The following is a 27,888-nucleotide window of genomic DNA, read 5'->3' as shown; positions in this document are numbered from 1 at the left end:
AAGAAAGTGTTATTGGAAGCAGAACTGCTAGGATTAGTTCTCTTTTAAGGGAAGAATATGTTAAAAGAAATGTCACCTGACACTTAAATGAGTAAATGGATGTTTCTTAAAAAGATTCCTATAGAAATGAATATACAAGGGAGATAAAATCATAATTACGATAAAATGCCACAAGTAAAATTCTATCTCTAAACTGAGATTCTGAGTAATATTCGATATTAAAAGGTCAAATTTTGTAAATAAGGRCATGATAGGACTTCGGCAGCACAGTACTCCACGTAGAAAAGGTCGAAGTGGTGGGTAGGGGAGGTTTGCAGTGTAACGTCGACAGAAATCATATAGCCCAGGCTTTGGGGAGCAGCAGCAGAGGCGAATGTCTCTGCCGAGATGCGGTTCCTGCAGCCTCCCTGCCCGGCTCTAACCTCGGCTAATCTGCACTGCCATGGTAACGCGCCAGGAAAGAGGCAGTTTCCGAGTTGCCTAGGACCTGAGCCACATTAACACAAGTGATTTTGCTTTAGAGTTGGAAACGAGCAATGCCAGCTAGTAGCTTTAGTTTAGACTCTGAAATTATACCTGGAAGCTCTAAACCTTCTGTTCCTGGCATCCAGTCTTTGTATCCCTACCCTCTTCTGGGTAAAGGTGCCTAAAGGAGCAGGTCGCATCCTTTCTTGGGAGACGTTTGCTGGGCTCTGGTATTAGATCAGCTACATTTTGTGGCTCTCATTTTGTGTGTGCTGGATAATTATTTACTTAAATGTTGGATCCATTGTCAAAGATACATCAAAGAAATGAAAACAATAATTTTAGACTATTGCATACAATTTTTCTTGCCAACTTAACAAAATAAAACTGCAATTTTGTCCCAGAGATTAAATTTTGCCTTTACTACCAACTTAGATTTTTTTTTTTTCCCCTTGGTTTGGTCTGTGTTCTTGGCCTATGTGTTGAACTTTTAAAAACAACTTTGGTGCCATTGTTCCTTTGAGGCATAATGCRTCTCTGACCCTGCTCTCAGCTTTTTGGATTCTCTTACTAAGTGACTATTTGTCTAGCATTTTGAACATATTTTAACTTCTCAAATACCTTTGGGTAAAAGTTCTGTGAGATACTGAGAATGTTCCCCAATGCTTAAATTGGAAATAGTCCTGAGAACATCTTGTTCTGTGTGATATGTTGGAGTTTGTGAAGCATATTGCTTTCTGGAGGATCTCATCTTCGTGTGTAGCTCTGGTAATCCATGTTTTATCTGAGACAGAGTAGCTGAGGGTGGCTTCTCTTTGAGGGTTTGCAGAGGAGGTAGCTGTTGTCTTTTTTTTTCCAATTGGCATATTAAAAAAAAAATTTTTTTTGGTCAAAGTTGTGTTTGCAACCATCAAAATGTATTCCATGTTGTATTTAATATGAAAATTACATATTTGCAAAACAACCCCTGGAGTCCCACTGGATACTGTATCCCACTCTTGTAAATAGACGTTTTATTTGCTGCATGTTCATAGCTAAAGCATTTTCTGTTGTGGCCTTGTCCATTCCCTTTGGAAGACTTTCCTGTGGATGGGCCGCTGCCACCGCTAGTGACGCGGGAGGTGCTGTGTGTGCCCCTCAGGTGCCCACAGGCTCTTGTTTGCTGAGGCGAAGCCCTGCAGGGCCCGTGTTCCCCTCCATCGGGACCCTCCCCTCCGCTGSAGGCTTTGTTTGGCTCTCAGAGTTTGCTCTGGGATTTGTAATTCAATATATTTTTCTGAGACTGCATTATGAGCTCCGCATGTCTCCCTGCTTTGCAGGCCTTCCCATGTTACTTGAATTCTCAGTGTTTTGAGTTCTCAGGAATATCCGGCAGAGCGGCAGAATAGGACTTAGTTCTTAGGCCTTGTTGGGTTGGTAGGCTTGCTCTTGACACATCCAAATTCCTCAGTCAGTGGCTGGAAACTCAGTTTTGGACTTTTGTTCCAGACCTTGGTCTCTTCTCAAGAACTCTGTTTCACTCCCCATATCCTGGGGCTGACTTTTCACCTTTTCTTACTAACCACTCTCTGATTTTATGATTATTTTTGGAAACAGTTGAAAAAATCTGTATTTGTTTTAGATTTTTACACTGCTGCAGTAGTAAACAAATATCTTGGCCTTTTCTTTTTCACTTGAGCTTACTGGAAAGTCTGAAGTGTTTCCGGCTGGTATGCTTTAGACCTGCATAATCTGACACTGCTCCCGAAAGAAAAAGCTGCCGTTACTCCTAAATCAGCCATTTATTCCCACACCTTTGCCACCCCTTCCCACAGGCCGCCGCAAGTGTGAACTTAACTGGGAAACTGAATGGCCTTAAAATGATTTATATTTTGTTCTTTTTTTTTTTGCCATCTAATTTAATCCATCTCAGTTCTCTGGATCTTTTCACTGCACATCCACGCTGCCCAGGGGAAGGGTAACACATGGTGGGATGTGGGAGATTGCTGTGGGAGACAGGGACGGGAGTGCTGCGCTCAGCCGTCCAAAGCATATGCGAAACTGCTGCCCTCTCACTTCTCAAAAAGTGGCTTGCCCTTCAGTTTTGGGCAATGTAGGGAGTTTTCTTGCATGGAAATCCTGCATGTAAGATTTTTGTAGGCAGGTGCAAAGCCAGCAGGTTATCTTGGGGCTGCCTGGGAGCCGGGAGCAAGTGCCCTGCTGCTGAGGACTTGCTGATAGAGAGAATATATGCTAGAGTAACCACAATTTGGTGGTTTCCAGTTGGCTAGGAGTAGACCCAAAAGAACTTGAGTAATAATCAGATCATGAAATCAAGCTTATATCTGCCATCAAAATGATGCTTAGCTTAGGCACATCTTGGTACAAAGCATTGGGGTGGTTGAATCTGTACCCCGRTAGCGGCAAGGCCGTTTCTCCCATCACACAGGTCAAACCAGGAGTGGGACTCAGACACCCCTTGAACATCAATAGTCTCCTTTATTTGAAAATGAGTGCCATTCTTCCAGTATGGTGCTCATCACTGCTGTGGTTGTGACATATAACTGCACTGGAGATACCATTTCCCTTGCAAGGGAAATATGTATGAATGCCAAGCTGCCAGGAAGAAGCCTAAAGAAAGGACTGATAGCATGTTTCCTGTTGTATAAGATACAATTTATTGGAACGATCCCAAACTGCCCTACATACCAAAATTCCTAATAGCAAACCAAAATACAAAAAAAAAAAAAAAAAGTTGAGAGTTGCAGAAAGAGATCTGACAGCTGGAGAGTTAGAAATAGTTCTGATTACGAGTTGGATGTTGGTAAAGGGAGGAGAGAAAATCCAGCTCTTAATGAAAAATAAATAAATAAAATTGAATGAAAAAAGTTTTTGGCTTAGCCTGAGAATGAATAAAAAAAAAAAAAATCTGGTAATCTGTACTCTGGTGTGGAGCAACTCTTGTGTCTAAAAAGAGAATGTTGACAACTTTATAGGTTTGGATGATTATGAAAAAGCTATTTATCATTTATTAAAGAAAACACRATTTTGAACATTTCTTTTACTTATCATTGGTGTAATGTTTACTCTGTTGATATTTGATAAGTCAACATTTGCTCTTTTTACTAGTTTAACTGTTTTTCATTTCAGTTACTCAGATATTCTGATTGAAAGGGAGGTGTTAATGCAGAAGTATATTCACCTTGTCCAGATTGTGGAGACTGAGAAGATTGCAGCCAACCAACTTCGACATCAACTTGAAGATCAAGACACGGAAATTGAAAGACTTAAATCTGAGGTATGTGCTGGAGTCATCAGGCAGTTGTTACATTTTAATATTTTTCTGTGTATATCTCAATCATTGCCTATATTGCTGTAATATTTGAGCAAATAGCCCCAGTAAGAAAAGCTGTAATATTTCTCCTAGGAACGTTTGACCAGATGGTTTTCTTAGAAGTATTGGTGACTGTTGAGTTTATTGGTTTACATCACCGTTAGAGAATTGAGATGACATATTGCTTTGCAGTGTGGATACAGTTATTTCCTACCTGTTTGCACACACAGATTTTAAAGCATTTATTTGGTCTTGGTACCACAGCCTTTGGTATTGTAGAATATTTCACTGAAAGTTAAACATTTTGTTGCAGTTCTGACCTGTTAAGGTCTGAATGACACATTTGGCTTTGAAAGGAGAGCCATCTTCTTGTTTTTCGTCTATATTGAGATATTTGTTGGTTTGGAGAAAACTCTGCCTCTGCGACCAAATGCATGCTTGTCATTCCATGCAGCTTTAGTGGACTCTCAGAAGAGTTCTCAAAGAAGGGAATGTTATTTTTCTGTTTGTTCTGTAACTGTTTCAACTTGAAAAGGCATTTAATGAATTGTTATTTTTGTCAGATTGTAGCTCTCAATAAAACAAAAGAACGAATGCGACCTTATCAAGGCAACCAGGAAGATGAGGATCCAGATATTAAAAAAATTAAAAAGGTAAACCTGCCGTATTCTGTGCATTAAAAGAGAAAGCTGGCATAGGGGATGTACTAGTATATTTTAATTTGTTGAATTTTGTCTCCAGTTATTGTTCTGTCAAGTACACTCAGATATCGAGATTCCTTTTGCCCTATACCTGCTTAAATCACTTAAATTACATCAACTTCATATGCTACAGTGGCATGTTTATTCTGTGGTATATTTGTTATTTAAGTAGTCATCCTTACTTGCTATATATATATTCATTTTTTTAATGCAATTTGTACTTTGCCTTCAATTGCTTGTAAACACTGAAACTAAGCCATGAAGTGTTTGCTGTGGGAACCAAGATTATAGTGACTTTATTCTTTCTCATAAAAAATAGTTGTAAAGGTGTAAGAGAATGACTGATGTCCCTGCGGTGCAGCTGGAATGCAAATATTCAAAATGCRGAGAGTAGTGGTATTTAGGTTGTCCTTTAGTCTGTTTGATAAGGATTGTTCTAAGATTGTATGACCAGTGTTGAAATAACAATGCCTGACTTTTGGCTTGGTTCATATAAGTAGAATGTTGTAGTAGAAGCCAGAAACACCTCCTTTTAGTACCAGGAGGTTCTGTTTCTGTATGTAACTCATTGTGTTCTGTATCTGGACAGTTGTGATCAGTTGGGCCTGTTTTTGAAGCAGTTTATTTAGAATCACGTGACAAGTGGGATTTTGCATTTCTCTTTCAAGATGAATGATTTGCACACCATGAACAAAGATGTACTTGAGTTTTTTGTGACCAGAAGTGGACCTCCTCTGTGATCTTTAACCCAGTTTTAGCTTGAATGGATATTGCGCTCGAGTACGTTCTCTATTGCTTAGAGACACCTTTTAAAAAGAGCAAAAATAKGTCTTTTCTGAAAAACAGCACTGCTGGCCTGAGTGTCTGACATTAAGCAGTGTAGCCCTAAGTGCACATGCTAAATGGTATCTGTGAAGAACAGAAAGCAAATGGAGTTTAACAGCTATTTCAGAGTTATCTCAGCACCAATACGAAAAATGCCATGAGATGTCATATGTGAGAACTTTGCATAAGTTCAAGGCAGAGGTAAARGATGAGAAATGTTTAATGAGAAGTGAAAGGAATTTGAGAGAAAAAAACCCCTAGCACTTATGCACAACAGTTGTGCTGACAGAGAAAATATATACAAAGATAGAATATTTGAGCTTAAAGTAGGAGAGACCTTGACRACGTGCATCTTTACCACCTGTTTTCTGGCAGCAGATATTAGCAAATGCTTGGGCAGTTTCTATTAATAATTAGAAATCTGAAAAAGAAAAATGCAGGCAATAAGCATACTGGGCAACAAGTTTGTTTATTTTTAATAAACACACTTTATTTAAAAAGTTATTTCCTCAGTGAAAAGCTTGTCAGAAAACATGTATTTTTTTTTTCCCATTCTTCATTTCTTTTTGATTTTTTAGGTTCAGAGCTTTATGCGGGGCTGGTTATGTAGAAGAAAATGGAAGACAATTGTCCAGGATTATATTTGTTCTCCCCACGCAGAAAGTATGAGAAAAAGGAACCAGATAGTTTTTAACATGGTTGARGCTGAATCTGAATATGTGCATCAACTTTATGTTCTTGTGAACTGTTTTCTGAGGCCCTTAAGAATGGCTGCAAGTTCAAAGAAGCCACCTATCCGTCATGATGATGTTAGTAGCATTTTCCTTAACAGGTATCTGGCTTTTTGTTTGCTCTGTTTTGWTTTTCCTTTTTCCTTGCTTGTGCTCATTCTTCTTTTAGTTAGTAAAGTTTGGCACCTGCTTTTTAGTTCTGATATCAATGTGAGGTAAACCATGTTTCCTTGGGTAAAAGGTGAGGTGCAGTCTGTGATGCTGTTCAAAGCCAGTTTTTGCATCTTTACATTCTACTTCTTCCTCTGCTGCAGGAAGGAGATGACAAATCATGCCTCATAGGGCAGTCTTTGATTTTTCTTATCACCTTTTCTATTTCCCCTCCTCCTAGGAGAGCAAAAATGGACTTAGTGGCCTCATGGTCTTGATAAGAACCTGTGATGGATATGTTAAATTATCTTGTTACATCTTCCTAAGTCATCTACTTCTCTCACYTGTCTTTTCATATCTTTACAAACAAAGATGGTTCTTTGCATTATACACCCAAATCCTATAAAAATGAACATGTGGAAGTRGGCCAGCAGGCTTATGGAATTCTCTGTAGGTTTGGAATTGCATCCATGYCTGCCCCCAACTTTTAGGAAAAATACCTTATTTATGAAACTTTTGTAACTCATTTAAGATCCCTCTGCTYTTGGTGGTTTCACTTACAGGTAGAGGTCTCAAATGCTGTTTCTATCACTTYATGAGATAAGGTGTAGTATTAAGGCTCGTTTTCTAGCAGAATTGTAAGCTACATTCAAATCTGTGAGAGTGGCAAGTGAGAAGAGAACCACCGACTGAGCTTTCAGTATCTTCTTAATCCTCTTAAACAAGTGAATGTGTTGTCAAGGATATTTTTGGAACGTGTTTGAACTGTGGAACATGTTATTCAATAGATGCTTTTAGTTAAAAGAATGGAGTGATTAGAAAATGTTTGAACACCAAATGCTGTATGTTTTCTAAGATGCTATACTAAAAATTTAAACAATATAGTCAAATAGAAGCATTGATTTCCATGATAAGGAGAATCTTCTGCCTTCTATTTTTTTATAGCAAACTACAAAATATACTAATGAAAAGAAGGGATATTTTTTGGTGAATTATTAGTTAGAAAATAGAATTTGAATTGTATTTTTGTTTCTTTAAATACTTGTTTTTCAGTGAAACAATCATGTTTCTTCATGAAATATTTCACCAAGGTTTAAAAGCAAGAATAGCTAATTGGCCTACCTTAATTTTAGGTAAGTTAATATAATTTCTTTACTTTCATAATTATTTTTGCAGTTACMGTGATTTTTAATTTTTAAAGACTTCTTTTTGAATGGAACTCATTGCCAGAACTAACATTGTGTCACGATGTATAGTGGGAATTCCATGTTGGCAATAATAATAGCTCTCTTTAAATCCATATATGAAAATATTTTTGGTTTAGCCTCAGTCCTAAGCTTCACCTGGGGTCCTGAATTTTCAGTGGTGTAATTTATCTGCTACCTAATCAGAATAACATTTTTTTGTTAAGTAGAAGAACTAATTTTCTAATATCTCAGTATAATGAAAGCGGAACAGATTCTGTTAATTTACTTCCATAGAGTATGGTAGATTATTTTTTTAAGAGATATTTCAAGAGATGAGTAGCTGGAAAAAAAAAAAAAAAAAACATTTCTTGACCTTTTCTAGCTGACTTATTTGACATTCTGCTGCCAATGCTGAACATATATCAAGAATTTGTTCGGAATCATCAGTATAGTCTGCAAGTGCTGGCAAACTGTAAGCAAAACAGAGATTTTGACAAACTCTTGAAGCAATATGAAGCCAACCCAGCATGTGAGGGGCGAATGTTGGAAACTTTCCTTACCTACCCGATGTTTCAGGTAGTCTCTGTAATTTTTTTTGTTTGTGTGACTGATTATTTTTATGTTCAGTTGAATTGTTTTGTTACTGAAAATATAATTGATTGGAGATTCTGCTTGCWTAATTAAAAATATTCTTATGGGAATTAAGTTAGTTTTTTTTTCATTTATTTCATTATTATCCTGAAACTCTGTGCCTGTAGAGACCTTTTCTCCAGCTACACTGATTTAGCTCTATTCAGCATATGTTCAAGAGGAATGAGGAGTTGTGCCAAAACAAAAAGCAAACAAACAAAAAGGAAGAAAAGCTTAAAAGCAAATTCTCTGCTTCTGCTCTGCTCSAGGCTTATGAATCAATCCAGGGGGTTTATGTACCTGATGTAGTGAGTTAGAGCCACTATGAGCATTTTGTTGGGCGTGTGCTTTGGAGTCTTTTTCATGCCCTGTTCTCCAGTAACCTGGTTTGAGGGATTTAGAAATAAAAATTTTATTGAAAGAGTTTTAAAGAAAAATTATTATCCTTTTGGTATCTTTGTCTTGATTCTGTTGGCTTGAACATTTTCAACTCTTTTAACAGGCCTTCGAATCACTATTCTGATGATTTTGTAGCTTTTACATTTGGCAAAGTTATTAGASACCTCCTCAGTTTGTCCACTTAATGACAAACCACATGTATCCAATACAAAAGGGCTTGTTGTCACTTCAGTTTGTGCTAATTAGCCAAATTAACCATTGCTGTCTGTWGTAATACATTTGCTCGGCTTTGAGCTTGTGTTGGGGAAAAAATTGTGGATGTTTTGTTTGACCTGAAACAAGTTCATGGGATCCTTAGAAAGTGGAGAGAAAGTCCTACAACAGAAATGTTCAGTATTTTTGACATTGGTTATAGCTAGAATATATTTATCAACTTAACTGTTGTTATCTATTGAAAAAAAAGACYCTGAGTCTTTTCTGACCAGGATAAAAGGGAATGAGAGATTTTGCAATTATTCCCTAAAGTTATTTGCTGATGCTGTCTTTAATTTTTTTAAGATCCCTAGGTATATTATAACACTTCATGAACTTCTGGCTCACACACCACATGAACATGTTGAGCGAAAAAGCCTAGAATTTGCTAAATCTAAACTAGAAGAACTTTCAAGGTAAGATTTTTTTTTTCCTTTTTTTTTTTTTACCCCCATAAATATACCAGCGTCCTCTCTGTATCCCCCTTGTATGTTGGGCAGGGAAAGAGTTACTATAGAAACCACCTACCCTTGCGTATGAACAAAGCAATTTTGTTTAAATAGAAAAGACTTTTTTTTTAATGAAAAGCTATGCAAGAAAAAAATAATTTCCCATGACAATAGGAAGCAGTCAGGGTCTCAAACAGTGCTCAGTTGTTCATCTATGGTGTGATTCATATGCATAAATGAAATAATTCATTTTTACATATGCTTTAACAATAAATACAGAGGAGCTAAAGATCCTGGTAACCCCATACAGTACATATATAAATGTATATATATGTGTGTGTGTGTGTATATATACACACACATTTTTTTCTCTAAATTGGTGCTCCCTGTGGAATGGATCTCTTCCCTGTGCTTCCAGACCCTTCTCAGACTTTCTCTGTGTCGGTCCAGGAATAAATTTGTTCGTTCTCTCTGAAAAACACAACTTTATGCAGCGAACCAAGTGCTGCATGGACTCCAGAATTATGATATTTATCTCAAATTTCTGAAGTTTTGATACTTCACCAAATGAGTCYTTGTGAAATGCATGGTTGTGAGAGTGTTTTTTATACTTTTTGTTAATTGGAAGTTCTTGACTGCTGCGTTTTCTTTTGCTATTCAGTTAACGTAGCTATATGCACTACCCAGTGATTTGGGGTTTATTTTTCCCTTTTTTGTCTTGCTCTCTCTCTTCCACAGGCAGYTTTCCGAGTCATATGCAGGTCATGATCTGCCACTTCTTTAAGCTCTTATCTTCTCAGAGAGTTGACAGGTGGTACCTCTTAGRGATGTGTATCTCTCTGATTCCTGCAGTGTCTGGCAAGTTCCTCCTCCTCTGATGCCATTTGAAGTAGAGAGGAATTCTCTTTCCCGCTCGGGCAGAGCACACGATTTCTTTTGGCTAGGGCTATGTGCACGGGCCCATCAAGCAGTTTTGGCTCTGCTCTATCTCATCAGTCAGAGTTCGTTAATGATCTTAATCTTCCAGTGAACATCCAGACTTGTAGGCTCAAATTGATTGATCCTCTTCAGCTCACAAGGCAGATGGTGTAGACCATGAGATTAGAAACCTTGTGTTTCATTTCCATGTCTTTAATGTAGTTCTGAGGGAAGAGATTCAGATACTGCAATCTGGCACCAGTTCAGGAAAATATGGATCATGACACCATGTAAACCTCTGTTGATTTCATCCTTGAAAAAGACTCTATTTCTGTGTATGGGGAGGATGCCTATGAAAAGAAATAGAAGAAAGTAAGAGATGATCTGTTGAGGCTGAGATTGTTATTTAAACTGAAGTGCAATATAGCAGGAACTTAAGGGCAGGGACTCTAAAATGTATTACAACTATTACAAAGAGCTAGGAAACATTTCCAGTTTTCTGTGAAACTAATCTACTTAATGGTCAAGAAGAACTACTCCAGCAGCCGCAAAGAACTTTCTGTTTGGTGACATCTGTCATATTTTCCCAGGAAAAGTATAAACCAGGTCTGACAAAATTGGTTCCACTGGTCAAAATTAAGTAGTTAACTGGTCCAAATTAAGACTGCAAGAATGATTTGAAAACAAAATAAAACAAACAACTTGCAAAGCTTTTTGGTTTTGTCAAGAACTGCTTTGACTGCTTTTCTGTTGCTGGAAACTTGTTCTAAAACAATCATGTGCTGCAGTACATCTGTTTTGTAGCGGATGCGGAAGGATGTTACCTGTACGTGTCTGCAGACTGTGAGCAGAAGTGAACGACAGGCCAAATTGGGCAAGATGCATGTCAGGGAATTAAAAGCCTGCTGTATATTGTGTCTGACAGGGTGATGCACGATGAAGTGAGTGACACAGAAAACATCCGGAAGAATCTAGCCATAGAAAGAATGATAGTAGAAGGCTGTGATATATTGCTGGATACCAGCCAAACCTTTATACGCCAAGGTAAGACCTTCTTCTTCAAAGCTATCAATGTAAGAATGAAAAATTTCCTTAAAAAACCGAGGGGTTCATGTTGTCATCATTAGGAAGATTATACCGCTGGGCACAATTAACCTGAGGGCTCCATTTACACATAGGGTAAATCACAAAATACCCCTGGTGACAATTGGTTTGGGGCTGTAGCTGAGCCACACTTCTGCGCTGGTTTGTATCAGGAGCCATGAGAAGCAGCAGCACAGCAAGAGTAAAGTACCCGTGGGACAGTAATGTACATCTTGACTGGACTGTCATCATCAACAGAACAGAAATTGATGGTAGCTCCACAGAAAACAGGACTTAACTGCTCAGTTAACATTGCAATCAGAGCTCATGCCCACTTTTGGGCAAAAGCTTAGGAGAAGTTTGAAGCTTTGTGTGTATATATATATATATATATATATATATATATATATACACACACAAATATATAGTAATATATATATTGTAATATTATATATTTAGCAAAAAGAGAGAGAGAAAGGCATACTTCTCTTGTTTTTGGAAATAAGTTCCTACTCGTGTTTATGTACAGTGGAAAAGGAATATATTGTTAAGTTCTACAAAGTTACAATAAAATCGCTATCCATTGAGAATGATCACCTTTTACCAAGTAAATGTAGTATCAGCTTTCAGTACTAAGCTAGTGGTAAAACAACATTACCTTAACAGTAAAACGTCAAAACATGGGAATGCATGGTTGCATTCAGAGGCTTGTTTCTCCTAATTTTAGGTAAGAATTTACCTCTGAATATTTTGTAACAAGCTAGTGGGTGTGTATGCAGTACCTACAAACATGTAACAAGATTTTTTTCAAACTGAAAAATGTTAGAGTAGGTTGGGAATGTAGTTTAGATGCCTCCGTTTATGAGGCCTGTTGTAGACTGAGTAGGATAATGTTTACGGAATACGCTATTTGAATACAGCCATCTGCAAAGTGGATCTTTAATAGGTTTTATATTCATTTTGAAATCTGTTCCATGATGATTTTTCAGTCATTGGGCCACTAGTATGAACTGTTGCATAATAACTTGCAAGACTATTGTACAACAGTCACTTTTAATTGATTCTTTGCTAAATTGCTTGTTATAATTGAGGTATGTGAAAAGATATAAAGGTTGCTTCCAGAAAACTATGCAGCTATTGTGTAATTGTCCTCAACTTACTTGTACTGTGCAATTTAACAGTGCAGTAGGCTTTTTTCAGTATGATTGTAGTATTTTGGATTTATATATTGGTTGTTTTATTTTTCTTAAAATTGGGCTACTGTAATTGTTGTATTTGAACAGAGGCTAATGGAATGATTATTCTGGCAGGACTGAAGTACTGAAAGTACTTAGATTTGCAGCTGGATAAAAATTCCTGAGATTACACTGRTTTTACAAGCCATGCTATTAATGAACATTCTAAAATTAGCCTCACTTGCTTGTTACATCTGTAAATTGGCCAGTCATGCCAGTCATACTCATTTTTTTCCCTTAAGAGGAAATGTGGAGTAGTATTTATGGCAGTTAATTGCTCGGTTTCATTAATCACAAAAGCTTGACAGGAATATACAACAACCTCCTCGCTGGATGAAGCGCTTGCAGGAGATGTGTTTCTCTCTGTAAATAGTAGGTCCTTCAATATCAAAGGGACATCACACCATCTCTTTGTTTCCACATTTAAGAACTGTAGGGATTTTTTGGGTTTTATTTTTTTGGTTTGCCTTGTTAAAGAGGCAGCTCTTTACAAGTGTAACATTTAACCTGCAGCCTGTTTTGACAGAACCCAGTATGGTGTTCCTGAAAGCACCCCAATAAAAACAGGGGAAAAAAAAGTTGGAAAAAAAGTGAGTTCCAAAGGTATATCTGTATGCACATCATACTTATAGGTGTGTTTATTTAAAGAAGCAAAGCAGAGTGCTCTTACCTTAATTGTGCAGAGGAGTTTCAGGAGATAAGATGATGTTAAGACCTCTGGCATGGGAAGTTTGCTCAAGAATTTATTTTAACATACTGCTTGGCTTTGCACTGAGAGCTATCAATGCCACATAGGAAAATCAGTTTCAACACATGGAGATGATCTTTTGTGATCGTTCGCGGTTGAGGCAGGTAGTCTATTTTCTCCAGGGAAATGTACAGCAACCAATCACTTTTTTCTGGTTAGAATGTCAAAAATGTTCCCCATGTACCAATTTGTAGAACTATTTTAATCTCCACTATTCTGTTGCAGACAAAAGTTATGTCATACGCATTTAACTTGAATGTAAATGGCTGTTAAAGAACACTAGACTGTTGTAATTCTCTTTTTACCAATGCATATTTTGCTATGCTGGACAGTGTAAACTTTATATATTTTATACTAGCTTAATACTAATTATAATGTGTGTTCAAGGAAGGTAAGTATGGAGAAAAATATTATCTCAGTCTCAACTTTCTTTGTACTACTTAGTTTAATAATGTGTGTGTGAACTTTGAACCAGAGTTTTTCTTGTCAGCATAGGGTGAGAATTGATAAGCTAATAATTAACCACATGAAAAACTGTTTCAAGCTTGCTCTATTTTAAGATGTCACTGATAGGACAGAGTCCAATATCTTGCTGTCTGAAAGGGGCAGGCCAATTTCCCTACCCTCACACTTGTTCTGCATTGCCCTTGCTTTGCACCATTGCTGGTGTGTGTGTGACCATGCATGGAGCCATATCAGGGAGCTCAGACACCTGCCTTTTTGTAGTGTTTGTTTAGTTCTCTTAACTAGCTCAACTAGCAAGTGTAGTCAGATGAAAGCCAACGTAAGGGAGAGAGTAAAGATAGATGTGGAGGAATGAGATTAAGAAGTTCTGGCTRCTCTTCCTGGGAACAGCAAGTTCTATCATCAAATCTCTCCCTTCGATGTATAGAGGAATTGTGGCTCAAATGTAACAAATGTGGCTCTGGATCCACAATTAGAAGTGGTGTTCCTGGTGTATCAACATGCAAAAGTTGGTCAGAGGTTGGTTTTGAGGATTAAAACAGCATAGTTTTCCCCGGTCTGGAATGCTGTGGAGGAGAAATTCAGGCTTACGTAACTAGTCTCGGTTTAGCTCAGAAGCATTCTGCTGGTAACACGTTTTAGATGATTGTAGAGCACTGAAAAGTGTATATGCCAGGAAGAGGGAACCTGCTTTGTTTCAATCACTCACGTGCAGATGCACATACAGAACCTGCAAAACATGTTTTCATTTTCTCTCTCTCCTGCTTGAATGTCAGGTACTTTTTTTTTCAAATCCAGAAGCTATTTCAAGTGATGCAAGGCGAATTTGCTGCTTTGTTTCCTTTTCTGACCAGTGTGTTCATGGTATGCTTAAATTGCATATGAATTTACCAAAGATCTAGTCCTGGCTTGGGCACAAATATTTGTCTGGACTGTGCTTGCCTGTCTAATCTAAGTCTGTTGTTGCAAGGTCAGATTTATTAGTTCCATTAAAAGTACAAATCTGTTGTCCCAAACTTGACCTAAAAAAAAAAAAAAGAGAGAGAAGGACTTGTGCTTAGAAGAGATGATGATGTATGTTGATAACTACTAGAATGAAGAGCTGCATGAATTAAAGTCATGGTTATTACATTGGTATTAACACTTTAAGCATTACCTACTGACTGTTTTTATAGTTACAGTGTATTTTTCATCTTTATTATCAGGTTCCCTTATTCAAGTCCCTTCAGTTGAGAGGGGAAAACTTAGTAAAGTTCGCCTGGGATCACTCTCTTTGAAAAAAGAAGGAGAAAGGCAGTGCTTCTTATTTACAAAACACTTCTTAATTTGTACTAGAAGTTCTGGAGGAAAACTGCATCTGTTGAAGGTAGGGATTTAACATTATGGCTCTGTTTACAAAATGAAAATAATAATAAAAAAAMCTCAAAACAGCTCAGTGAATAATATTGGTAAATTATGAGAAATTTCAATATTTTATGTTCTTATCCTGAGATTTTYGTGTCTTCCTGTAAACAGAAGTGAGATGATGCATAGTAATTAACTGCCGTATTTTCTTCATTGTTATGTGAGGAGCAAAAAATATAATTCAGCCAAAATTCTTACTAACTAAATATTTTGCTTTTTGCAAGGAGAGGTAAAACTGGAATTCTAAGATTTTGAGGAGTTAGAAACAGGACATTAGCATTTGTAGCTGTTTATGAGCTAGCACTGAATGTGTGTGAGCTTTCAGTGCATAAGTCAGGCAGTCCAACTCAATGCAGTTACCAGGGGATATTTTACAGATAAGTAACAAATCTCATTAAAAAGGGCAGTTTTATTTTCCTGAATTTTCTTTTTTTATAAGAAATTTCTAAGCACATTCTCTCTCTCTGTGTCTCTGTGTGTGTGTGTGTGTGTGTGTGTGTGTGTATATATATATATATATAAAAGAAATTTCTAAGTAATTTCTAAGGTGGGAGTGTATTAGAGAGTCTCAGAACAGCTTATATGCTTTTTCATTTTGTACTTTTTAAATAGCTTAAATATTTCACCAAGTAAACTAAATGCAACTGAGCCTTTACAAAGATCTTGTATTGGGTTTACATTTAGGAGAAGATGCTAAAATTTGGTTATAGAAAATTGTGAACAAGTCTGTAYGTGAGATAAATTGCAGTGTGGTAAAAATGAGAATTTTTGCACGTGTAAATACATTATTGAACTGTTTTGTTAAGTGCTAAATATATCTAACATATCTCGAGTTTTATTTATTGAGGGAAAATGGACATTGTGAACTTGATATATCCTCCTAAAAGCTTAGAAATTTAAAATCTCTGAGAAATATATCAACATTTAAAGAAAACTGTAATAAGAACTGGAAAATATGTCTAAATTTTTTGAAAAAATGTGCTTTATTTTCATAGACAGGAGGTGTGCTGTCTTTAATAGAGTGCACGCTGATTGAGGAGACAGAAGCAAGTGATGATGATTGTAAGTTACATTGAGCCATTTGCAGTAATTACAGTTCTAAGTAGATTCTTAGATTCTTAAAATTACTACCTTATATAGCCTTTATATAGTTACGTACTTGTTCATGAAACTAGAGAAACACAGTGTTTAAAACCCCATTCAGTAGGTTTTTGTCCTGACTTGAATAAAGTTTGTTTTGTTGTATTTGCTTTTGATGTTGACATCTCATATAAGGTATTTAAGTATATTGGCTGAAGCAATGTAGCAAATTATTTTCTGACTTTTATATAAGAATTCATTAAGAGGATCTTAAAAAGAAAATAATGGATATGTCTTGAAAGAAGCAGCAGATAATTTGGTTTCTTAACTACATGAAGGTTGAGAGAGTTGGCAGAATTAGTGGAAATTTTTTTCTTGGACTCCYTACAGTCCTTGACTGCAACCTTATTCCAGTGAAATAACAAAATACATTCTCAAGCTGATCTTATTTTTTATTAATGTTGGCTCCTAACCCACAGTTCTAGGCATGAATTGCATTTGAACTGTGAAACTAGTTCCATTAAGTTCAGTGATGCTTCTTATGTGCTGTGAACATATCAGCAGTGCGCATAGAAGTTTTCAAAGGAGTTAAGTCTTACTTGGAATCTTTGAAAGTCATTTCTCCTGACCCCCAGAATTATATGTTCTGTTATTTTGTTTTACTTTTGGTGCATGTAAAATATTGAATGCCTCTTTTGTATCCTTAGTTGGATTTTTCAATATCRGAAAGATGCTTCATTTCAGTTGTAAATGAAATAATTATTTTCTCTCCCTGCAATTTCAAATCTCATATTTTCACTTTTTTTTCTTTTTCTGTCTCCAACTGTAAAGCAAAAGGTTCTGGGCAGGTGTTTGGACACCTTGACTTCAAGCTTGTAGTTGAACCTACAGATGCTCCTCCATTTACTGTTGTCCTTTTAGCCCCTTCACGACAGGAGAAAGCTGCATGGACAAGTGATATAAGCCAGGTAGCCTGCTTTGTTCTTTATCTTTTTTGTTACAAAGTCTTATTTTATTCAGAGTTTCTGAAAGCTAATCGCAGATAGGCTTGTYGGTTCTTTTTTGGAGGGCTGATTTGCTGGGATGTGTATCAAAAAAATTGTTACCTGTTTACATGAAAAAAAWTTGACTTATCAGTGAAATGCCTTTTTCAATAAAAAAGGTGGGATATAAAATACAAACTAGTCAGTTGACTAGCATTAGTACTAATTGTTAATTATTAGCATTTTGCCAGTCATTTTTATATCTACATAAAACTTATCCAGATATATATTTGATTCAGGAAGGTTATTCATTTGTAACTTTCAAACAGATCAAAAAACACTTGAAATACCTGACTGAGGATGAAAACTATTTCTATCTCATACCAATATCATATCCCACAGTCAGTATATGTGATTAGCTCTCTTTTCCACCTTGAATAATGGTGATCCTTTGTCGCATACAGTAACAAATCATTCTGATAGTGCATAGAGAATTCTACTGTAGATGAAGGACAGTAAAATAATTCAAAATACTTAATAGCAGAGTTTTTTTAATGTTTTTGTCTGAATCTATATATAATCAGTCTATTTGGGAAAAGAGGTTGAATGTACTCTGAAAGATCTGAACTTTAAATTATCAGATGGGAATTTAGATTATGAATTTTCATGTTTTGTTTCTGCATGCAGTGGTAATTACTACATAGATCTGTCACAGTGCTGAATTTGAGGCCTGCCCTCTGTTAATTTTAAGAGAAGGAAGCGATCAGACAAGTATCAGCCTGTTTTTTGATCATTTTTTCCTATGTGCCAGCACTACTGACATCATCTCCAGATGCATTATGGTCATGATGAATAGAAATTGCTTAAAACTAGATATTCTGAGTTGTTTTCTTCTGGTGTAATAGTTTTAAAGAAAAAAAGATGGAGATAAAATTTTCAAAATATAGTATGTGTTGAGAGCCTCGGTCCCACTGCAGCTCACTAGATCCAGATCTTACAGGCAGATGTGGTTGGAACGTTTTTAGCTATATGAAATTTCAGTGTATTATGTTGTTCCATTGACACTTAAGGTGTTAGAATGATTTGCTGAGGAAGAAAGATCCTTTAAAAAGTGGCTTTGGAACATGGGACACCCAGGAATAAGTCCATTCTTGGCTTGAATAAGAACTATTTTTAATGAGAAAATCATGTGCCGTCTAAGCAGACTAAAGATTAGAGTCCAGAGCTTTTGTGCTGAGGCAGGCTCCAAGCAGGCAGTACTTTTGGGCAAGCTTGCAATTGGCCTAATGAAACAACTAAAAAAGGCAAATAAGAAGTATCTTTTTACTGTTATGAAGAAATAACATAATACATATGTATAATTAGATGAATAAATCAGAAAACTATAAAGGCAGGAGTCTGTAGTTTTATGTGTCTGGGACTTGTTGCAGGCCTTATAAGCCTGCTCCACTGGTAGGCTGCTGGCTTTCAAGAGCAAGGCCTCTTGTGCTGTGATATCGCTATTTGTTCAGTATGAAGATATTGGAGTTGCTCACTCACCTGGTCTGTAAATTTCCCTAACTCTTACAGTTTGCCTATTTGTTCTCCAAGCTGAACACTCTTTCAAGAAGAGCTAGAGATGCATAACTTTGTTAAGCCTCGAAGAAACTCCAAAGGAAGTTTCACTTCCAGCTCAAAATACTTAGTTATGTGAAAGGACCCTGAGATGAATAGTGTCAGTGTGGTGGTAAAGATCTACTGATTTTTCTGAATGTGCAGATTAAAGGTATAAAACTAGAGAATCATGTTCTCTATAACTCCATCACTATTAAAAAAAAAAAAAAAAAAAAAAAAAAAAACCTTTTACCCATCATGTTGCACTCTCTGCAAGCTATGCTTTAGGCTCACAGTGATGTGGAAAAGTATGGGAGTTAGTCCATTTGTGCTGGTTTTATTTTAATGGCTTTCATTCTTCATTTTCACAGTGCATTGATAATATTAGGTGCAATGGTTTAATGACCATAGTGTTTGAAGAAAACTCTAAAGTCACTGTGCCACATATGATCAAGTAAGTGCAACATTTTTTTTCCTAGGAAATAAAGTAGCTTGTTTGGGCTTTAATAAAAGTTTAAAAAATAGGGCCATATAGTTGGAAATTGCAATCTTTTACTATATATATATTTAAAGTTATGTTTAATGGCATTGATTCTACTTCCAAATAAGCTGTTTTTTATTTTCTTTTTGAAATTGGTAGGAATGACTCAAAATTGTAAATTCCTAATCCACAAGACTGAACTGKATATGATCATTGCTTTGATTTTTCAGATTTTCTTTGATATTGCATTCATTGAGTTTCAGGTGACTAATTTTAACTCTGTTCAGCTAGAAGTTCATACAAGTGAATATTTACTCTGTGTGGTAATGTTCATAACTTCAATAGATTTTAAATTTCTGCAAAGTTTAAGAGAGTACAAAAGGTATCATTTTTTAAGGTACTTGATTATATTAGCCAAATTTTTCTTTTCCTTTTTTTCTATTTCTGAAATTTCATAACTTTAGTTGATCACGTGAGGGTAACATTGTTATTCAAAAACCTACTTCCTCCATCTTTGGACTCTCTTTTGTCATTTATCTTCATAGATTGTCMCTTTTTGTTCATAGGCAGCAGTATGTAGTGCTTGATCCTGAATTTCTAACACAGGAATACCTCTGGGCTCTGAGTTTTTTCTTGTATTGATAAAGTATCAAAATTCATTATATGTTTCCAGCTTCTGTGGTGACAAATGTAGCTGAAATTATATCACTACTGCACCATAATCATTCTTCCTCTTTAATGAAGTGTTCTCAATTTCATCTCTGTGTAGATCTGATGCGCGCCTTCACAGAGATGACATTGATATCTGCTTTAGCAAAACGCTGAATTCCTGCAAAGTTCCCCAGATTCGTTATGCCAGCGTGGAGCGCCTTTTGGAGAGGCTGACAGACCTGCGATTTCTAAGTATTGATTTCCTGAACACCTTCCTGCATACCTACCGTATATTTACTACTGCCGCAGTCGTACTGGAAAAGCTGTCCGACATATACCGCAGGCCTTTCACCTCCATTCCAGTCAGGTAAGCTCTTTTTCCCTTCTGTCCTCATTTTCTAGTAGAATTATCTGGACTTTGTTTGCTAATTTTTGTATCAGTAATGTTTTTATTGGATATATAATCGAAGAACCACCTTTTTCTTTCTTTTTTAACAGGTTGCCAGTTTCTAGATAAGTCTATCTCAGCTTTCCACCCTGGTTGTGAGCGCTCAGTGACATACAGATGTTGCATGCGTGTTTGTGAATGTTTCCACTTCAATCTATTCGGCATTGTTATCGTGTTGCTTTTTTGTTTCTTGCTCTCAGGTCTTTGGAGTTATTTTTTGCTACTAGTCAAAACAATAGAGGAGAGTACCTCGCTGATGGGAAGTCACCGCATCTTTGTCGCAAGTTTTCTTCTCCTCCCCCGTTGTCCCTCTCCAGAACTTCCTCACCCGTCCGAACACGGAAATTGTCACTGACCTCACCCCTGAATTCAAGGATAGGTGCCCTTGATCTTTCTGCCACCTCCGTTGCAAGCAGTCCTACCTCAGCCTACAGCCCGGCCACCTCCCCTCCTCCAACGAGCAGCAAAGTGCCACTGGACCTCAGCAAAGGGCCCTCGTCGCCCGAGCAGAGCCCCGGCTCCATAGAGGACGGCCTGGAGAACCCTCGCATTGACCTCTGCAACAAGCTGAGGAGAAGCATTCGGAGAGGTACCGTAGAGCTGCAGAATAGTGAGCCATACTTTTGGCAGATACAGTAGTCAGCAGTGTGAGCCTGGCTTTTGTCAGATTAGTGCTAAGTAGTTGTTCCTTTTGTTTGTTTGTTTGTTTGTTTCCCTTCCTGATCACAATATGCTGTGTGTCAAGCACTCTTGTCCTCTCTTTTTGCTGTGGTGGAGGCTGTGATGCAGTGTAGTTTCCACTGCTTTCCTGCTGCTGCCACATGTGTAGTGGGAATAGCAGTCCCATATTGCTTCAACTGCAGCAGACAGATAAGGAGAAAGAGGTGGAAACATTCTATCCTCCAAGAATAAATTTAGTCTCCCAAGGAGAAAAGTGGCTGTTGGGAGAAACACCAAATGTCAATTTGAACTTTTTCTGTCATGCATAATATGGATTCTTGGTTTGGAAGTTTTCTGGATAAGGAAACCAGTCCTACTAGGACCTACAACCCAGTTTATTTAATGTATATTCTTGTAGGCAATTTCTTTTTAAAACGTGTATAAATATATGTGTGTTAGTGTATGCATAAAACTATATGTTTTTACATATATTGCTACAAGCACTGTTATATCACTGAAAGATTATATCACCTTTCTGACAAGGTTTTCTCTTCCCTCACTTGGGAAACTCTCTTTCTGTGAATCTGTAGTTATGACCATTCCCTTATTATTCTTCTCATAGAAATGCTCCTCCATGGAGTAATGGGCTCTCCAGTGTTGCTTGGCGGTTTCACTGGAAGGTTTGGTAACTGTATTGTTGAAAGTAGTCATTCAACACAGATTATTTTCTCCAAGTTCTCTGAAACCTGAGTTCAGGTATCCCTATTACACATGCATTCCAATGYGTGCTCAGTTGACTTAAGGTGCAGTCATAACCTTGTTGGTTTTCATCAAGTATTTTATTTATGAGCTCTCATGTGGTTTTATTGTCGGTATAAATCTTTCCCAGCCCTTTGCTATCCAGAAGATAATTATCACAGAGTCTKATTAATGCAAAATACATGACCGTTTCCTAAAGGTAAATTCCATTTACCACAAAAAACCCCCAAAACCCACAGTACTATAAGAAATAAATTAGATAAAAATAATTTTAGATGTTAAATGACATGCACGGGTATTAGGTTTGGTATAAAAACACTGGGATAAARTGATGTTAGTTAATGACTGTTATTAAAAATACCTTTGAACAAAGCCCTCTCTATCTCTTCTTACTASTGCAGTCCAATACAGCCTCATTTGAAGTGGATCTTTCGCAGATTGTTGTTCATAAACATGGAGCCCTGAATCACCCTGAAGTATTCCACATTATCTGCAGAGCCACTTCGTGCTCATATGTAAAATGAGCTAATCTGGCTGCTTTAAAGAAGAGTTGAGCTAATCTGGTGCTTTCGAGAAGAGTTTTTTGATGAAATGACTGGAAAAATACGGTGTTAAATCTTTAAGTCACGTATCTGTGTTAAGATCCCCTACCTGTGATCTAATTACTTGAATATGATTTGAAGAAATATTTATACTTCTTAATTAATTGTACATTACGAATAATCATCCCAATATTGACATTCATACCCTTTTAAAGCAGGAGTTTTGGAATCRGTGTCAGTGGACAGGACAATTCCTGAAAGCACCTCAGCAGCGGATACCCCGGAGCTTTCCCCATGCAGATCCCCATCGACACCACGGCATCTTCGCTACCGGCAGTCGGGAGGTAAGACACTGATGTTTCTCACCTTTATTGGACACTTTAAAGAGATTAAGTATTCTAGTTGTAATCTTTCCAGGGTATTAGAAGTGAATAATCTCTGAATAATGTTTTACTTGTATTTTGCTTATTTTTTTGAATATAAAAAACTTTCAGCACATGAATAATATTACTCCACTTAATTAGCATAGTAATAACAAGACTTGGAAGCATTTGGGGAGTTTGGACAGGCTGATATGCTCTTTAGGAGCTGGAACTGAGTGTACTTAGACTAATACTGAATGGATTCTATTCTCACRAAAATCTCAAGACCTTCACAGATTTTTTCAGCTACCAATGGGGCTCTTTTGGGGCTCCATATGTAATTATGAAATACACAACACTCATTATTGTGAACGGGGAATGACTGTATCAGTTTCTTTGTGTGGCACTGAAYGTTTACAGATGGTGTCATATTATTTGTTCCAGAATTTGAATAAATCACTCAATTCAAGAGGAAACRTGAGAACTGAGTCTCCTTGAATAGCTCTCATGTGGCTTCTTGAAATCCCTCACAGAGCTGTGAGCTATGTCCATGAATGTTYAAAACGCTGCCATATCATGTAGGCCAAATTTCAAGACATTTTTTCAGGCCTGGGAATAAAACAACAAAAACGGAGCAGAATCTTCTCAGTCTTTAATAACTCACAGCAAAACTTAAATTTTAAACCATTAGTAGTCTTTTGTTATTGGGCATGTTTACAGGGAAATGGCAAGATGTGGGGGGAACAATATCAGATCATCTGAGATAAGTCAGAAGCAATGTTCACAGAAAGTTTGGCAAATACTTGGGAAGTAACCTGGGAAAACTGGTCAATCTTGTTATCACTGAAGTTTGCATAGGTTAATAGTCTCCCTTTTTTTTTTTTTTATAACACTAGTTTGTCAGTGTTTTCTTAATCTGTTTGAATAATGCTTATTCATCATCTTAGCAATGTCTTAAGAATTTTGATCTACAGCAGATTTAATCATACAACCCCCCAAAAAACTCATGTAATAAATATCATGGTATTATTTTTCTTTCCGTTAATATGAAATCCTGAGATGGAGACAATACCAAAAGTTTACTAAATAGGAGCATCAGTAAAAATTTCAAGTGTCATTGTTGTTTAGCCTGAAAAAAAAAAAATAAAGCTGTGCCTGGGCTAACCTTTCTCTCTCTCTCCTCACTGTGCAGTACAAACTGCTGACAACAGCCACTGCTCTGTTTCTCCTGCTTCTGCTTTTGCAATTGCTACAGCTGCAGCAGGGCATGGGAGCCCACCAGGTGAGAGGAATTATAGTGCACAAACGTGGGTAATAATAAGATACCTAAGTCTCAATAAGCAAATATTTCCTGTTTATTTACCTGAATACTAAGTAGCCACTGWTTTGTTTTATTTAATTTAATGGTGTTTTGCACTGAAGTCTTTCCTTTTGGGGGCTTTGTAGAGTACAGCCTCCACATGTAACTGGAGTGTTGGCTTCTGCTCATAAAGTCAGTAGAAAAATATTTTAAATGTAATTCATTTAATGATATTTCTTAAAATTGTTTTAAATAACAATAATCTGTATTAAAATAATGTAGTAGATCATTTAAGTTAATAAAAAATAATATTTGTCATTGTATGTTTCCTATTGGAGGAATTCAGACACTGGTTGAAACAGCATAAAATCCTGGAATTTTGACTGGTATTGTGTTCATTTCAATATGTTGTTGAGTTGCATTCAAAATCAACTTGAAATAAATTACAGATACAGAAAAAAAAAAGCATGGAATTCCATTCACCAGGTTCTTTCAGAGAAAAAAAGAAAAACATTAGTTTTAAGCTCTACTGTTGCTAAAGAATTTAATGTATTTATAATCTACATCTTAGTAAAAAGCATTTCCAGATTTAATGGAAATATATAYTTACTGCAAGTCAACAGACCTCAGTGAAACTGAGCAGTAAAAGTAAGTAAGAAGATAAAATGTCTTAGAATAAAATGCTTTGGTACCTCCTTTGGTACATGCTGCATTTTCTGCTGTGGTAGGGCTTTTAGACTGTTAATATAGCACCCTGTCTTGAGGATTTGCCAGACCCTTTCATTGTGTCTGCATGACAGAAGGAAGGACAAAAAGAGGGTGAGGAATGTTCCGGGGCAAAATATGAGAGCCAGGAGTTGGGATTTTCCCACTCTATCACCTGCCTTAAAGCGACTGGCATGAGCTTTGTGCCTGTGTTCTTGTGGCCTTTGGAAAGATTGTCAAAGTATCCAGGAAAATTTTGGACTATCATGATCAAACGGATAATATTTTTTCTTCCTGTGTTATATTGGAATTATATTTATCTTTGGTCCTCTTAATTTCAAAATCTCTCAGCMGTATTCTCCTATTAATATTTCTAGTTAAGTCTATGACTGAACGGTTAATATTTTATATTTTGATAAACATCTGCATTCTCTCTTTTTGGTATTCACTTGCATTGTAAGATTTTATTTTGAAAGTGCTATGTTACTTCTGTACTCTTCTGTGATTTTTTAGGAGATCCCAAGAATGCTCAGTTTCATGATCTTTAAAAATTTGAACTAAATAAGTATTTAGTCTATCTTTCAAAGTTATGAATATTCTCTGTSTTTTGCAACCAGACACTGCTAAGGAAAAAATTAAATACAGTTGCTTTTGCTTTTTAAAATGCATCGCTTTTTAATATTTTTAACATAAGACTAAGAGAAAATAAGATCTACAAGATGCTGTAAAAGGAAGTCATAATGTCTTGAATATTTTTTTGAAGTACTTTCTGTTCAAGCAAGTTGGTTAAGAATGGCYATTCTCTTGGTTGATGGGTTTAAGACAAAGTTTCTGCAGTAAAACTCACAAAAAAAGCTTCTCTCTGGGATCAATATGAGAACTCCAGGCTGCAAACTGCAATTGAAGCAGCTGAATCACCTATTTTGCAATTTGAGCGTTCTGGTAGCAATTAATCATGGTTGTGTTGCATGTGGAAGCTTAATGTTCAATTCTTTTTGTACAATTCAGAAATGGGGTTAAAGTTGCAGAATCATGTAGTTTAAATTTGGGCAGTTGAATTAATTTTATTTCTTATATGTGTTTATTTTATTTATTTATTTTTTAGAGTATCTACCACCCCCACCAGGGAGATACCCTCAGGGATCTACTGTCTCATTCAATGTATAGGATGGATGAAATATTTTTTGTCAGGGCTTGGTAATGAATGAGATTTATGGGGGAGGGGGCATTTTTTTCTGTTCCCCCCTCTGTTCCCTTCTTTTTTTTTTTTTTTTTTTTTTTTTTTTCCCGTCCTCCAATGGTTGCTCATTGCTGGAGATATTGTGAAGCAATAGAGCAGTATGGGAAAAGCAAGGTGACCATGGAAGTGATAGTGCTTACCTTGTAGACTAACTCCCAAAACCCACAAGCTCCAAAAATTTGCTGTTATGCAATCCAAAAATACTGAAATTCCTGTTTATCTTGAGCAACTAGAAGACAAGAGAGAGAAAAAAAGAATCCCTGGGAGGCAGTAGGAATTAATAGCCTCCATTAAGGTGAGCTAAGTTATTTTTCACCTTGTGAGCTYGTGCTCATGCTGTTCTTATGGCAGAAGAGGTTGTTGCTCTGATCATTAGTCCAAATTAATTCTTGTATTTTACAGGATTTTTTACATATGTGCACACAGAAACCAGCTTTGGAAATAATTTTAAACAGTGGGACATGCCTATGAGTTAGAATCCCAGGCATTTTGTAAGTTCTAGTTTAGGTATTCTTACTCTTCATAATCCAGGAAATCTCGAACCACTTGTTCCTCTGAATCAGTCTACCTTCATGTTTCTTTGTGGGACGGGAGGCTATTTCTAGTTGGTTTTATACTGAACATCAGTGAAATGTGTCTTGTTCTGTGTTTTAGAAAAAATGCTACACAGAGAAAGGGAACAGAGGTTAAAGAGGAAAAGTTAGACTGGAATCACCAGTGGAGTTCTGCAGAAGTCTGTGCCAGAGCCTGGGCCATTTAAGATGTTCCTATGTGAATTATAATCATTACTGTTAAATCCAAAGTGATGCACGTAAGGAAAAACAGCTTGAGCTTTTTATATGTGTGAGGATGGGCTTTGTGCTTAGCATTACTACTGTTTGGGATCCACAGATTATAAAAGATGGTTCCATGAAACCATCTCTGTGTTAGCAGCAGCCAAAAAAAAAAAAGGAAAGAAACATTTAGAATGGGTAGGAAAAGAGCAGAGAAGAGARCATAGAGAAGACTACTGGTGACACAGTATAAATCCAGAATTTGTGTGCATACTTTGCAGTATTTCACTACGTGCAGTTGTGATGTACCCTGCTTGAGATTAGAGAATGAGAACTGGAAAAAGTTTAGAGAACACAATCCAGGATTATTAAAGGTATCAAAGGTGTAAACATCCTTGCATTTGGAATTTAGGAAAAAGATGGCTTACAGGGTTGATAATAATCCACAAAATCAGCATGTCGATGGGGAGAGCTGACGGGCTATGAGATAGAAGACATCAGATGAAACTCACGGGAGTTTCAACAAGTCTAAGTTTTTGGTTCTTTGCGCAGCCAGAGACATTATGGATGCAAGAGGTTTACACAGGCTCAGAACCTGCATAGCTGCATGGCAGTGTTAATTTATTCCCAAACAAAACTTATTCCTGAGCAAAATGATGTTAGCCGTGTTCCTGCTGGAACATGGTCACTTCGTTTGCTCCCTGCCATCCCAGCTAGAGTTGTGCACGTTGTCATTTCYAAGTGCTGTGTGTTCCAGAGCTGCCTGTCCCCCGCTGCAGCATGCTGGCGAGCGCTGCAGAGAATGCCCAATTCTTCCCAAGAACGAGGTGACATGCTATGGGAGCAGCTAGGAGTGGGAAGGAAGCCTGGGCTTGGCAGGAAGGCCTGGCTGCTGCCGTGTGAGCATTCGCTTTTTAAAGGGAATATGAGAGGGAGAAGAGAGGGTGAGAAATGGAGAAAAAAAAAAAAAAAGTGTTTGGGGAGTATTTCTGACAAAATGTGATTTGCAYGTGGAAAAATGGGTCCTGTGCTCACAAAAAATATAAGATACTTGATATAATGGCTTTATTCTCTTCTAGTGATTTAAAAAGCGTAATGAAAATAACAGCCCAGAGTCTACACAAAGGACAGATCACTCACTCTCCCTTTTGATTAATTGCCTGTGTATGTCTGGTGCTAAATTACCTTTCACCAGTGTTATTTACCTGAGTATTTTTCAGGAGAGGGGACTTCGAAGCCTCTCCGTTTTGTGGCTTGTGCCATGTCTATCAGAGTACATTTTAAAAGATCTCAGTCAGCCTGCAAATCCTGTTTTATGCAGAGCAACTGCAACCAATTCCTTACCTTCTAGCAAGT

At 36.9% G+C, this 27,888-nt stretch overlaps 1 protein-coding gene across 1 annotated transcript in view; it reads left to right on the top strand.

Annotated features, from left to right (window-relative positions):
- Positions 1-27,888, top strand: part of RASGRF2 (Ras protein specific guanine nucleotide releasing factor 2) — a 91,253-nt gene that overhangs the window by 28,276 nt on the left and 35,089 nt on the right. The window contains exons 3-17 of the mRNA XM_026036021.1: positions 3,595-3,742; positions 4,342-4,431; positions 5,883-6,136; positions 7,239-7,318; positions 7,755-7,948; positions 8,960-9,069; positions 10,946-11,064; positions 14,757-14,917; positions 15,951-16,017; positions 16,867-17,003; positions 18,983-19,065; positions 19,862-20,110; positions 20,392-20,780; positions 22,368-22,496; positions 23,707-23,796. Of these exons, the coding sequence (XP_025891806.1) occupies positions 3,595-3,742; positions 4,342-4,431; positions 5,883-6,136; positions 7,239-7,318; positions 7,755-7,948; positions 8,960-9,069; positions 10,946-11,064; positions 14,757-14,917; positions 15,951-16,017; positions 16,867-17,003; positions 18,983-19,065; positions 19,862-20,110; positions 20,392-20,780; positions 22,368-22,496; positions 23,707-23,796 (2,300 nt within the window). The remainder of the gene's footprint in view (positions 1-3,594; positions 3,743-4,341; positions 4,432-5,882; positions 6,137-7,238; positions 7,319-7,754; positions 7,949-8,959; positions 9,070-10,945; positions 11,065-14,756; positions 14,918-15,950; positions 16,018-16,866; positions 17,004-18,982; positions 19,066-19,861; positions 20,111-20,391; positions 20,781-22,367; positions 22,497-23,706; positions 23,797-27,888) is intronic.

Source organism: Nothoprocta perdicaria, unplaced genomic scaffold, assembly GCF_003342845.1.
Source record: "Nothoprocta perdicaria isolate Ctin4 unplaced genomic scaffold, notPer1 scaffold_1, whole genome shotgun sequence".
Classification (NCBI taxonomy): Eukaryota; Metazoa; Chordata; class Aves; order Tinamiformes; family Tinamidae; genus Nothoprocta; species Nothoprocta perdicaria.
The sequence above is the reverse complement of the archived record's forward strand: the minus strand, read 5'-3'. Positions and strand labels throughout refer to the sequence as shown.